Source organism: Micropterus dolomieu, linkage group LG22 (assembly GCF_021292245.1).
Source record: "Micropterus dolomieu isolate WLL.071019.BEF.003 ecotype Adirondacks linkage group LG22, ASM2129224v1, whole genome shotgun sequence".
NCBI classification, from domain to species: domain Eukaryota; kingdom Metazoa; phylum Chordata; class Actinopteri; order Centrarchiformes; family Centrarchidae; genus Micropterus; species Micropterus dolomieu.
In genome coordinates, this window is record NC_060171.1 from 13,142,572 (window position 1) to 13,156,288 (window position 13,717).

Sequence of the window (13,717 nt, forward strand, 5' to 3'; positions counted from 1 at the left end):
TTTCAACTCACTAACTGAACAGTGCCACCTCGTGGACAAAGATCAGTGATGCAAGCAATGTTCCATGTGTTGCTGGCCTTTTAAACAGTACCCATTCAGTCTATGATGAATGATGTCCTGACATTTTTATATACAGTCTATGGTCCTGACACAGACGGAAATCTTAGTACAATTAATCCACACCTTTATAAAACAGGCAATTCCAGATATTCGAAATACTATACCATATATGCATGCGTAGAGAATCATTATATGTTTTACACTAACATAGACTGAAGCAGACACAGATATAATGTTACAGTCCGTGACAATAGACCCATAAACAACACGGTCAGTATCTTCAAGCTGCAGTGTGTCACTCAGCTGTGATATTGCATAAGAAAATAAAAGTTTAACTAAAGGTTGACTGAGATTTTTTTTTTTCACATTGAGAGGTACATTTTAGGAAGTGATGTTCTGATCATTCATTCCCGGCCAATGGTGGCTAGCCACGATTTTCGGGTATTGACTTATGTTGAAGAATCTGATTGGACAACATGTCCCTTAGACTCTGCTGTGATTGGTCGAAGGTTGTGCGTGGTGCGTAGCCATTGGCTGGTTGTCACGGGTTTAATAGAGTGGGCTCTTTTGGTGGGAGAGGTAGCTTGTCAGTCTCTGTTGTAAAGGCAGTGCTGCGTGCGCTGATCTCCCGGCTTTTGTTTCAGGAGCTGAAGACACACCGTCATTTAAGCAGGATCTCAAAATGAAACGAGTTTGGGTGATAGGTCTTCTTTTCGCACTATTAACCTTTGGTGAGTAGCGGAAAGATTTGCTGTCTCGTCTCACTTTTTATGACACAATGTTTCAGCTAACATTAGCCAGTAAGCTAACGTTAACTAGATTTTGTGCTTCTTCTTCTGCTCATTCATGACTAAAGCGTTTGTATATTTGCAGTTTTCAGGCTGAATTTAGTAATTTTTTAATGATAGATAGCATGGTGGATATGGTGGAGCAACTCTAGTAACGTTATCCGTTATTCCTTATTGTCTTTCCAGAAGTTTCTAGTAAAAATACCATGTATTTAAACCCGCTTGACGCTAGCTAACATCTAAAACCATAATCTGAGCCAGCCTACCTAACGTTACACACCTTAACTAACTTATTTGGTTAATTTTGTCACGTCTATGCAGAGTTTAATTCTGACTTACATGACATACTCATTTCTGCAGCATTTAGGAGCAAGTAAACACATTTTTAATCAGATGGCTTTTGTCACTTGGCAGCGGCTGTAAAGGCAGAGGATGAACTTGACGTCGATGGGACCGTAGATGAGGACTTGGGTAAAAGCAGAGATGGCTCCAGAACAGATGATGAGGTGGTGCAGAGGTAGGTGTCGCTTTGAATATCTTTTCCTTTTATGCCTGCAGGTAGAACTGTGGTTGTCCTTATCGGTATAAGCTGACTAAACCTTAAGTGAACAGCACAAGGTCAACATGACCAAGCTTATGCACATACACACGCTCCACTACAACCCCTGAAGTGCTGCAAGGTTTAGTGCATGTCCCTCATTAAGACAAGGGTGTCTTGGTTTCAACTTGAAACCCTTATCCCTAGAGGGGAGGACAGATTTGCATGTTTGTTGATGGTGATGACTTGTTGTGGTTCATGTTCCTCATCTCTCGTGTGTGTGTGTGCGTGTGTGTGTGTGCGTGCCCGCACATCGGTCTTTTCTCAGAGAGGAGGAGGCTATCCAGCTGGATGGATTGAATGCAGCTCAGATCAAGGAACTCAGAGAAAAGTCAGAAAAGCACGTCTTTCAGGCTGAAGTCAACCGTATGATGAAGCTGATTATCAACTCCCTCTACAAGAACAAGGAGGTGAGCAGATATAAAAGGCATCTTGATGTACAAATTATCAGTTTAACTAGATGATTTCTATTGATTTAGTTATGTAAAATACATTAAATGCCCCCAAAAATGAAGTGTTTGCAAGATTAAACATACACTCAGGCCACTTTAATGCAGTACAACCTATTATAATGTTCCGTTTTAGTTGACACTTTGCTCATATGTGACTCGGATCAGATATTTTCAGTGTGAATAGCCCTAGTTATGTGGAATCTGATCTCTTCCAGTTTGGATTTGGGCCACTTTCACATGTGGTCCATATTAGATTAGATAGGTTTTTTGTGTCAGGCTATGGCTAGTTCATACTGGAGTCTGATATGGCCAACATTTTAAACATAATGTGAACAATCTACTTGTAAAGTCTGAACTTTGTTCATCTGTTTCAGATCTTCCTTAGGGAGCTGATTTCCAATGCCTCAGATGCTCTAGATAAGATCCGCTTGTTGTCTCTGACCAATGAGGATGCAATGGCCTCCAATGAAGAGCTGACCATCAAAATAAAGGTATGCGCAAGAATGGGGAGGGGATGCATTTAATGTTCAGTACGTTGCAGTGTTTATTGGTAATGGTAATAGTTCTTGTTCTGTTAACTTCACTGTATCATTCCCATCCCTAGTCTGATAAGGAGAAAAACATGCTACACATCACTGACACTGGCGTTGGAATGACCAAAGATGAGCTGGTGAGAAACTTGGGCACCATTGCCAAGTCTGGCACCAGTGAGTTCCTCAACAAGATGAATGAGATGCAGTCTGACGGACAGTCAACCTCAGAGCTGATTGGCCAGTTTGGTGTGGGTTTCTACTCTGCTTTCCTCGTTGCCGACAAAGTCATTGTGACGTCAAAACACAACAATGGCACCCAGCACATCTGGGAGTCTGACTCTAATCAGTTCTCTGTCATTGAGGACCCCCGTGGAGACACACTGGGCAGAGGAACCACCATCACGTGGGTTTACATTTTGTTTACATTAATCTTAAAATGTGTAACTTATAGCAATTTTTAGCTATAAATTGTTCTTCACACCTTTTCATTCTGTGCCCAACACTTAATAAGTATACTCCTACTCAACTGTTTTCTGGTTACTACTATACTCTCAAATGTAAGAATAGTACTGACTTTGAAATGAAATCCTCCTGATCTTTGTCTAATCTCAGGCTGGTCATGAAAGAGGAAGCCTCGGACTATCTGGAGCTGGAGACCATCAAAAACCTTGTCAAGAAATACTCTCAGTTCATCAACTTCCCTATCTATGTCTGGGCCAGCAAGGTGATTACTTAAGACACTTCCTTCCTCACTTTGATTCAGCCTTGATCCCAGTGTGGTTATAATGAGAAGCTAACAAATATGGAAATGAACAAATGGCAATTGCATCTTTTCTTCCCCTCAACATGCCAGACTGAGACCGTTGAGGAGCCCATCGAAGAAGATGCTGAGGCGGAACCAGAGAAAGAGGCTGCTGAAGATGATGTCGAAGTAGAGGAAGAAGAGGAAGACAAAGACAAACCTAAGACAAAGAAGGTACGATGATCAAATTTATATTGTTATACAGCTATATATATATATAAACTGCATTTTTTTTCCCTAGAATGAAATGTGCTTTTGTTTTTTTGTCTTTTCATAAACTATCTCCTGATTATATTGACATAGTGTTTTTAAAAAAAAAAAAAGGGGGAAAAAAAAATTCTCTTAAAAAAATTTATTATGCCTTCAGCCCTGTGTTGATTTCATTTGGTCATTTTAATACCTCCTTTAATTTGTCCTGATTGTTTTTTTTGAAAAATATTTTTGGACTATTTTTGAAAATGTGTTTGTTGCAGGTTGAGAAGACTGTGTGGGACTGGGAACTGATGAATGATATCAAGCCCATCTGGCAGAGACCAGCTAAGGAGGTTGAGGAGGATGAGTACAAGGCTTTCTACAAGACATTCTCTAAAGTAAGCGCTCTGTCAAACAGCCATGTAGATTGTGTGCCTTCCTTGTAGACTCAAAGTTTAATTATCAATTCAAACTAGGCCTTAACAATTGATTAAAAAATGCAATTTTCAAATCGCAGTATTTGTTACAGGCAAAATGTGTGTTAAAATACCATTTTAGATTAAATAATGTTGTGCTGCTGAGGTCCTGGCCTACACATCATATTCTACAAGCTCAACAAAGCATCTGTTTGGTACAGATTAACACCACAATCATTTTAAATATGGTTTTCAATAAAAATGAGAATAATATAAAAATTATCATTCCCTCCAATATTGCAAATCATATTGCAATATCAGTCAAAATAATAGCTATTAAATATTTTCTTTAAGTCTTTCGGCCCTAATTCAAAGTCTGTTTCGTTCTCTAACAGGACAGCGACGATCCTCTGACCCACATCCACTTCATGGCTGAGGGTGAGGTTACCTTCAAGTCCATCCTGTTTGTGCCCACTTCAGCTCCCCGTGGCTTGTTTGACGAGTATGGCTCCAAGAAGAATGACTACATCAAGGTATGTCCCTGTATTCAGTATCCATTTGAAGGGATTCTATTGTGCTTATAGACTGACCTTCAGGAATCCCCTCAACTCGGTTTCTTAACGAATCTCTCCCTTTCTGTCACAGCTGTTTGTGAGGAGAGTTTTCATCACAGACGACTTCAACGACATGATGCCCAAGTACCTGAACTTCGTAAAGGGAGTGGTGAGTGATCTCTAACTGTAGTGGAGACAGTCATGTGCTAGTTTGCGATGTGTGGTCTTTGCTCAGATAGCATCTGCACGCTGATAAATGGAAATTTATTGTGCTAGGTTGACTCTGATGACCTTCCCCTGAATGTGTCCAGAGAGACTCTGCAGCAGCACAAACTGCTCAAGGTGAGCTTCACATCTAACATTAATACCACATCATGTGGTATGCCAGCTATTTTTAACTTTATCTGTAAATATAACTTTTTAGCTTTTTGTAGTTTAACATTTTATTCATTTAGTATAATGTATCTGATCTTTACTGATTGGTCTATTTAGACCTTTTCAAAAAATTTTAATTGGATGCAAAAAGATTATTGATAAGCACGAAAGCAACATTATTTATATAACACATTTCAAAACCTCAGAAGTCAAAGTGCTTTACAGGAAGAAGAAAGGGAAACTGAGTGAAGAAACTGAAGTTATAAAACAAAGGAAAGTGGTTAGGAATAATTAAACTTGATGTAAAGGGAAAGTGACAAAAGGCGTAATGCTCATCTTTTCCCTGTTCAGGTCATCCGCAAGAAGCTGGTGCGTAAGACTTTAGACATGATCAAGAAGATCGCAGAGGAACAGTACAACGAAAAGTTCTGGAAGGAGTTTGGAACCAACATCAAGCTGGGTGTCATTGAGGATCACTCAAACAGGACCCGTCTGGCCAAGCTGCTGCGCTTCCAGACCTCCAACAGCGAAACAGTCCTGTCCAGCCTGGAGCAGTATGTGGAGCGCATGAAGGAGAAGCAGGACAAGATCTACTTCATGGCTGGTACCAGCAGGAAGGAGGTCAGTGCATGTATTTTTGGTGTTGGGTAAAATGCTCAATTACTATATGATAAAAGCAGCGTAAACTGTCACATAAATACACTGGAATTATACTTGCACTAAATAAACAATGCTTTTCGGGTAATGGAAAATTTAATGGCCTGTTATATCTGCTGTCTGCAGGCTGAGTCTTCTCCCTTCGTTGAGAATCTGTTGAAGAAGGGTTACGAGGTGATCTACCTGACAGAGCCTGTGGATGAGTACTGCATCCAGGCACTGCCTGAGTTTGATGGAAAGCGCTTCCAGAACGTGGCAAAGGAGGGTGTCAAATTTGACGAAAGTGACAAGGCCAAGGAGAAGAGGGAGGCCCTGGAGAAGGAGTATGAACCTCTCACCACTTGGCTGAAGGACAAGGCCCTGGCGGACAAGGTAGAGAGACAGTTATTTTGAAATGTTCATGACATGGGAAATAAACACTAGCCACAGAGGCGATCAAATTTGGCTGCAGCTGATAAGTTATGACTATTCTGTCAGTCACATTATTCAATACAATGCTGTCTTTCCCACAGATTGAGAAGGCTGTCCTCTCTCAGAGACTAACCAAGTCACCTTGCGCTTTGGTTGCTAGTCAGTACGGCTGGTCAGGAAACATGGAGAGGATCATGAAGGCACAGGCTTACCAAACAGGCAAAGACATTTCCACAAAGTGAGTAATGATCCTCTGCTTTTCAGCGACGTTAATGCTCATTATCATGGTTGTAAAATGCAAATGAAGAACATGTTGTGGCCTGCCTGTTTACTGAGGGTATATGCTAATTCCCCTCTTCTCTGTTCTTCAGTTACTATGCAAGCCAGAAGAAAACATTAGAAATCAACCCCAGGCATCCTCTCATCAAGCAGATGCTTAACAGAGTCAAAGTAAGTCACTTCACTAGATCTGTACTATCTTAATGATGCCATATTATGTAATTTAATAAAATAACCTACAGCTTTTATAAGGGGTAGGTTATTGTGCACATTTTAAAATAACCTATTGCTTTTCTTTTTTACCAAAAAGTAATAAATGTTAAGTAATTTACATCATGCAATATAGTTATTCAACATGTTTTAGACATGGCTGGACATATTGCTTGTCTAAACATGGTGATAATTTTTTGATATGATGATCTAACCAATTCATATGCACTAATTGATTGCTCCACTTTATGTTAAAAAAATGCTGTACCGAAAGCAGAGCAGTTAGCTGAACATTTTATTTTATTTCCTTCAGGATAATGCCGAGGACCAGACTGCGTCAGACCTGGCTGTGGTTCTGTTTGAGACGGCTACGTTGCGCTCAGGCTACCAGCTGGCTGACACAAAGGCTTATGGAGACAGGATAGAGCGCATGCTCCGACTCAGCATGAATGTTGCTCTGGACGAACAGGCAAGTTAATGTCAGCTGCCACATACTGTATTACTTTGGAAACATTTGCATGTTTTCAGTTTCAGTGTGCACGTATCACAAGTCACATCTCAAATTCCAATGCCAGTGAACATTCTTATCTGACTTGATTTTTAACAGTGTTATTTTTGCATTGACAATAACTCGCCATTCCTTGTAAACATTTTAAGCATCCCTACCTCTGTCAGGTGGTCCTGTGTTTATGGGTGTGTCATGTTGAGTGATGTGACTGTTCTGCAGATTGAAGAAGAGCCAGAGGAGGAGCCAGAAGAGCCAGCAGAGGATGACTCTGACGATAAAGAGGAAGACTCTGAAGATAAAGAAATTGTAGATGAGGAAGACGATGAAGAAATGGTGAGTGAACACTTAACATGCTGTAGCACGTTAAGGATGTAAAGTAAAAAATTTAGATGCTGGAGTATTTACTCTTCTAGTGGTTTCTTCATAACTTTCAAATTTGTTCCCTTGCAGACAAAAACGGACAAAGACGAACTGTGATGCACTGAACGGAAGAGCATGTAACAGAGCTGGAAATGGATTTGAGTTTTGTTCCAGCGCCACCGTGGTCGACGTTATCCTGGGTGGGGTCCCTGGGTTGGGGTTTTATAAGGCGAGCATTGTTTTGTTTTTTGTTTTTTATTACATTCCTCATGACTGTAAATTTGTTAATATTTAACTGACCTGTTTATGGAAAGATGCGATCCTGTCTCTTGATCGAATAAATGTTTCCTGGAAAAAGGACACGGTGTCTTTGGTGTTGTGAAACCCACTGATGTTAAAACTACACAAGTAACTGAAAGGGCTTTTACAATGAGGGATCAATGAGACATTTTGTGCATATTATAACAAATGACAAATAATGGAAGCTTTTTTCCAACTGAAATTTGAACTGCAAATTTGGGACGTACAAAGAACACTGTCTGTCCGCGCTTTGAGTTGTGTTTGCAACATTAAATAACAAAGAAGCCAAATCATAATGTTTAGATTGCAAAATCGTTCATATGCCAAGGAAAACTGACAAAATACTAAAGCTTAAACAGAAAAGAAGCAGTTTGAGCTTCTTTCTGTTGGATCAACTCAGCGTTTCCAACAAGTTTCTGCCTTTTTTTTTTTTTTTTTTAACCCATTACCCATGGAACCGTGCTTTCCTGATATACCTGCTGAACTACTGTTGTGCATGTCTCTCTGCACCTGATGGTAGCCTAGGACAAGAGGAAGAAAACAGCTGTATGTAAACTTTTTTTTTTTTTTTTTAGTCTTAGGGTGAAGGTTGTGTATCCATAGTGATGTTTAAATGATTTGATAATGCACCTGCCTTGAACCTTTGACAACAGAATGTTCAAGACATTGATTGTCATTCTGTTTTGCTGTGAATGGTCTTATTCTTGCTTTTCTGTTTCCCTGCATTGCAGAATCAAGGATACATACCATCTTTGATTAAAAACCTTGCCTGACACTTGTAATAAGCTGGACAAGGCTGATTACCTGTGGTTTTTTTGCAGCGCCACCAAAGGGAGAAATCCAACGGTAAGGCTTGATATACAGTAGAGGGTGTCTTCATTGAACAGTTTTACTGAGCTTCTTTTATCGAAAGTGAATAACATCAAATCTGTTTTAAATGAAGAGGCTGTTTATCCAGAATCACTGAACTACCGACAGAATGTTTGAATGCTATGGTTTCGTTGTGGACATTGTATATTGTTGGTGAGGGATTAAGCAAATAATTGAGTTACAACAAACTGTTGTCTTTGTAGAATTTATTTAATAAAAGAGAATAAACAGAAGTACTATAACATATACAGCTGGTCCAGAGACCTGCTGCCTAGGGATGCATAATCATTTACAGAGTCTAGGTTTCTGAATGAACATTCAAGGAGAGGAACGGGAAAAGGAGAAATAAAGAGTATACTACCACTAAATAATAGATTAAGTGTACAGAGAAACAAAATGATGAGGCCTCAGAAAATCAGTTTGGCATCAATAGCAAGTGATCATGTTTACTAATGTTTATTGTCAATGATCCATCAGAATAGATAAATTTGAGGAGGGAATTAACAATGCATTATAGTAACATGTCCAGTAGGTGGCACAGTCACACATCTTGAAAATATGACTAGCATTACAGGTGCTGGTCATATAAATAATTGATTTATTTCAGTAATTCCATTCAAAAAGTGAAACTTGTATAATGTATACATTCATTCCACACAGACTGATAAATTTCAAGTGTTCATTCCTTTTAATTTCGATTATGATAACTGACAAATAATGAAAATCCCAAAATCAGTATCTCAGAAAATTAGAATATTGTGAAAAGGTTCAATATTGAAGACACCTGGTGCCACACTCTAATCAGATAATTAACTCAAAACACCTGCAAAGGCCTTTAAATGGTCTCTCAGTCTAGGTCTGTTGGCTACACAATCATGGGGAAGACTGCTGACTTGACAGCTGTCCAAAAGATGACCATTGACACCTTGCACAAGGAGGGCAAGACACAAAAGGTCATTGCTAAAGAGGCTGGCTGTTCACAGAGCTCTGTGTCCAAGCACATTAATAGAGAGGTGAAGGGAAGGAAAAGATGTGGTAGAAAAAAGTGTACAAGCAATAGGGATAACTGCACCCCGGAGAGGATTGTGAAACAAAACCCATTCAAAAATGTGGGGCAGATTCACAAAGAGTGGACTGCAGCTGGAGTCAGTGCTTCATGGGTTTCAGCTGTCGCATTCCTTGTGTCAAGCCACTCTTGAACAATACACAGCGTCAGAAGCGTCTCGTCTGGGCTAAAGACAAAAAGGACTGGACTGCTGCTGAGTGGTCCAAAGTTATGTTCTCTGATGAAAGTAAATTTAGCATTTCCTTTGGAAATCAAGGTCCCAGAGTCTGGTGGAAGAGAGGAGAGGGACAGAATCCACGTTGCTGGAAGTCCAGTGTAAAGTTTCCACAGTCAGTGATGGTTTGGGGTGCCATGTCATCTGCTGGTGTTGGTCCACTGTATTTTCTGAGGTCCAAGGTCAACGCAGCCGTCTACCAGCAAGTTTTAGAGCACTTCATGCTTCCTGCTGCTGACCAACTTTATGGAGATGCAGATTTCATTTTCCAACAGGACTTGGCACCTGCACACAGTGCCAAAGCTACCAGTACCTGGTTAAAGGACCATGGTATCCCTGTTCTTAATTGGCCAGCAAACTCGCCTGACCTTAACTCTATAGAAAATCTATGGGGTATTGTGAAAAGGAAGATGCGAAAATTGGCAAACATTTCTCAAAATCCTTTTTTTGTATTGGTCTTAAGTAATATTCTAATTTTCCTGTATAGGGTGTATTTATAAGAAAGGAGACATGTCATACCACAGTCAAGTGTTAAGGCAGGACAGCCTGCAACTACACTCATTTACCAGGTTATTAGGTACACAAGGCTGAAACTAATGCATTCTAATGAAACTGTAATAAATACTCCCTTCATGAAAGTTAGAATTTTCTATAACTTTTTTTCTTCTTGCAGTTGCCCACCCCTTTTTGTCAATGCAATTTGGAGTGTTGTATTGGATTGCATTAGTTTCACCTCAGTGGACCTGGCAACTGAGGGTATATCAACAGTACAATATTTGCTCTAGTCTATGATATTTGACTTTTAAATACATGACCTTGCAGACATGATAAAGTATAGAATTAAAATGTAATTACACAATTGTTACTAAAAAAAATCTACTTTCTGCTTTTCACATCGGCTGCAACGCTAAAACCTATGCTTTTATTTTTTTACGTCTTTTATTTTTGAGATGAATGAATTCCCACACCTGTTCTGTGTTTATTTACCCAAAGCTGAATCACAGAAGTTAACTGAGTCATACTGCTACCAAAATTGGTGGCAATATGTGAGCTCTATTTACGTAGAGTAAAATATAATTTGAAATCTACTGTTGTGGTTTCACTTGCATTGTGCTCAACACTGCTTTATCTGTCTTTATCTGCAGATGGCAGCAAGGTACTGTAAATTCATGAGGAACATAACGTTCACTTTTTGTTAAAAGTGGTTTAGAGAGGTGTTTATTCAATTTTAGTATCACTTTGGAAGCAGTAACTGTTGAAATATATTGTGTTATACTGCGGGTGGTTTTACAATTTTGTCTGCCTCATAGACTGGGGGCAAAATATGAATAAACAAAAACATCATAACCTTCCTGAAGGTAGGATTTCTTGCAGGATTGTTGAATTAGAGTGAATTAGTTTTAGCTGCCTAATAAACAAGAGTGTACACTCTTATCTGTCATACAGTAGATTGACTGCCTCCGGTTCCACTGTGTAAATACTAAGCCATTTCCCAAATGTCAACAGGTTATTGCAACCTATGGACAGTTCAGAAAGTGCATTTTGAAGTGTAATAATTCTGCAGCTGCAAGCTCTGTTGGTCTGTCTAGAGGCAGTAACAATCTTCAGGATATACGGTTCAGAGATCAGGGCTGATGCACAGTGCTTGTTCTCTACTAACAGCTGTCTTATTACAGTGGATAAGGGTTGTTGTGTTGTACATATCCAAAAACGATCCCTTTGGTTGACAGCTCTCAGCCTGTGGTCATGAATGGTGAGTCTGAGCGCTAACAGCTTAGCAGCATTGCAGTATTGCATTACAGGTCACTCTATGGACGTGCGCCAGTGTTCGCCTGAGTGAGAAAGTGTTGCCTTCTTAACAAAGGGTGACAGATATGGGCCACAGCAGGGGGAGGGGTCTCATAGTGGAGCTACAGAGGGCGGGCAACCAGTGCAGATACTAGCTCTGCTCTTTTTGGTTGATTTTTTTTTTTATTTCTCCCACAACAATTATTTCTTCATCCCTCTTTAACCTCCGCTCTCTGCCATCACATTCCAGTACAACATGATAATGTGGCTCACACAAAGGAGGGTTGTTGCACAGTTGGCACTCTCAGGTTTTTTTAAGGCTCACCTAATCTGTTCCAGTATTTCTTCTGAAGATAAATGTTTGTCATGAACATGTGATTTTTATTTTGTCTTCCCTTGTGCTCTTCTTTTCCTTTGTTTAATGTCTCTGTTTGGCTGTGTTGTGTATAAAATTAAGTTGAGTAACTTGAGAACTGCAGAGTTAAAGTTGAGAGCACAGATGGAATGAGTTACCAGTTTTACAGGTTTAATGCACACGTGAATCCCAGAAGTGAGGTTTTCTTCTGTTGTGAGAAAGTGTAAAGGAAGTGCAAGTTTCTAAAAAAGAAAAATGCTGTTTTATCCATAACTTATATTCACTGATCAGAACTTTTAAAACTTAAATGACTGCATCACCTGTCACAACTTTTTCATTTAAAGGGCTCACCATAGATGACAATATGAAGTGTGTTGACTATGATGTTTTAGTTTCAGGCAAGGAATATTTTTGTCACAGCAGTTTTTTTCTTTAGATCCTGAATGTTTCCTTCAGTATTTAAGCGTTCTGGCAGCATATAGTAATAGCCTGGGAGTCACAATGTTCTGAAAGGGCCCATGACATTAAAATATGCATCAGATTTATTAATTTGTTGTCTCCCTCTGGAACAAGAAATGGGGTCTAAAACCACTGCTGCTGTTAAGGGGATAGTCTATCTCTAATGAGCCGTTCACTGACATCCATTATTTAGTTTACAAATGTAATAAATTATTGGAATTAAGCTGAAGTTAAAGTATGAACGTTGTGTTCTGTTCTGTTTTTACCTGTTCTATCCCATTGTAAATGTAATTTCCTATTCATTCATCCATGATGGGACTTTTCATCTTTAGCTGGGGTATTATCTTTCTGTATTTATTAGACGCATTTACTGTAGCCTACATCTAATAACCACAGATTAAAAAACTAGTGTGGCCATAAGAAATACATTTTATAGTCTACTTACTCCTTGACCACAGAAATAATATAGACATCAGATTTCTCATTTCTTCTTTTTCAGTGACAATCGATCTCTGACTGATACAGTCGAGGGTTATTCTTTTCCATAATTTGTATTTTACGACTGCAGTTTCTGTGCCGGTGCTGCTCATACGCAATCCCCGGATAGGTGGTTGCCATGGATTCCTGGGTCACATGCGTGGGTTTCCTGTAGCCAGAAGCAGCAGAAGATGCTTGGACCAAAAATCCAGAGCCATTTTCATTCAAGAAAAAGAGAGGATCCGCTGTGGATAGCTTGCTGACTGGGTGGCCTGACTACACCCGTCTCCTAATTTTGGCTTCTTTTTAAAAAAAATCTCAACGGTGTGCTTTTGATTAGGCTTTTTCAAATTCGCAGCAAACCGGTTTTGACCACATTCATAGACTGATAACAGGAATGAGTATAGAAATTCCTGAAGGTCTGACGGAGCTGTTACAGAGCTTTACCGTGGAAGTGTTGAGAAATCAGCCCAGGGATTTGCTCGAGTTTGCATTACAGTACTTCACCCAGCTGAAGGAAAGGGAGACCAAAGAGGCCTCATTTGGCAATGACCAAAATTCGGCCCCAAGACCTGGAAAAGCAGTCAGTTTCATTGACGAAGCCATGCAGATCGATTCGGAAAACGGAGAGGAGGAGGAGGACGACGATGACGAGGAATTCATAGGTAGGCAAATATATTTACTCTTTGTCAGAAAGCTATGTGAAAGTGTGTGGCCATCATTTATTTTGAATTATGAGCATGTATCGCTGCGTGCACGGCTTCTGTTAAGTGGGGAGAGAATAAGAGACACATTGAGCGCAGTGATGCTCCAGCGCTCGCCACCTTGCATCTACCACGGCTCTGTCATTTGCCATATATGGTCACGGAGGCTGAATGATGGTTAATGAGCGTGCCTTGGTCTTCATCTATGCAGACGAGGTTGTGACGAGGACAGCGTTAAGGCACAGCAGTTACGGGGGGGGGGGGGGGGGGACTGTGTGTTTTTTCCAGA

General features: G+C 39.9%; 1 protein-coding gene across 1 annotated transcript in view; it reads left to right on the plus strand.

Moving 5' to 3' along the window:
- The first annotated feature begins 632 nt into the window (after positions 1-632).
- The window catches only part of hsp90b1 (heat shock protein 90, beta (grp94), member 1), an 18,734-nt gene continuing 5,649 nt past the window's right edge, over positions 633-13,717 (plus strand). Inside the window, exons 1-18 of the mRNA XM_046037060.1 lie at positions 633-791; positions 1,263-1,365; positions 1,715-1,856; positions 2,273-2,389; positions 2,503-2,834; positions 3,044-3,155; positions 3,285-3,407; positions 3,707-3,823; positions 4,237-4,374; positions 4,487-4,564; positions 4,672-4,737; positions 5,122-5,391; positions 5,554-5,799; positions 5,940-6,076; positions 6,210-6,288; positions 6,641-6,800; positions 7,086-7,168; positions 13,083-13,389. Coding sequence (XP_045893016.1) covers positions 743-791; positions 1,263-1,365; positions 1,715-1,856; positions 2,273-2,389; positions 2,503-2,834; positions 3,044-3,155; positions 3,285-3,407; positions 3,707-3,823; positions 4,237-4,374; positions 4,487-4,564; positions 4,672-4,737; positions 5,122-5,391; positions 5,554-5,799; positions 5,940-6,076; positions 6,210-6,288; positions 6,641-6,800; positions 7,086-7,168; positions 13,083-13,389 — 2,659 coding nt within the window. The 5' untranslated portion in view covers positions 633-742. The remainder of the gene's footprint in view (positions 792-1,262; positions 1,366-1,714; positions 1,857-2,272; positions 2,390-2,502; positions 2,835-3,043; positions 3,156-3,284; positions 3,408-3,706; positions 3,824-4,236; positions 4,375-4,486; positions 4,565-4,671; positions 4,738-5,121; positions 5,392-5,553; positions 5,800-5,939; positions 6,077-6,209; positions 6,289-6,640; positions 6,801-7,085; positions 7,169-13,082; positions 13,390-13,717) is intronic.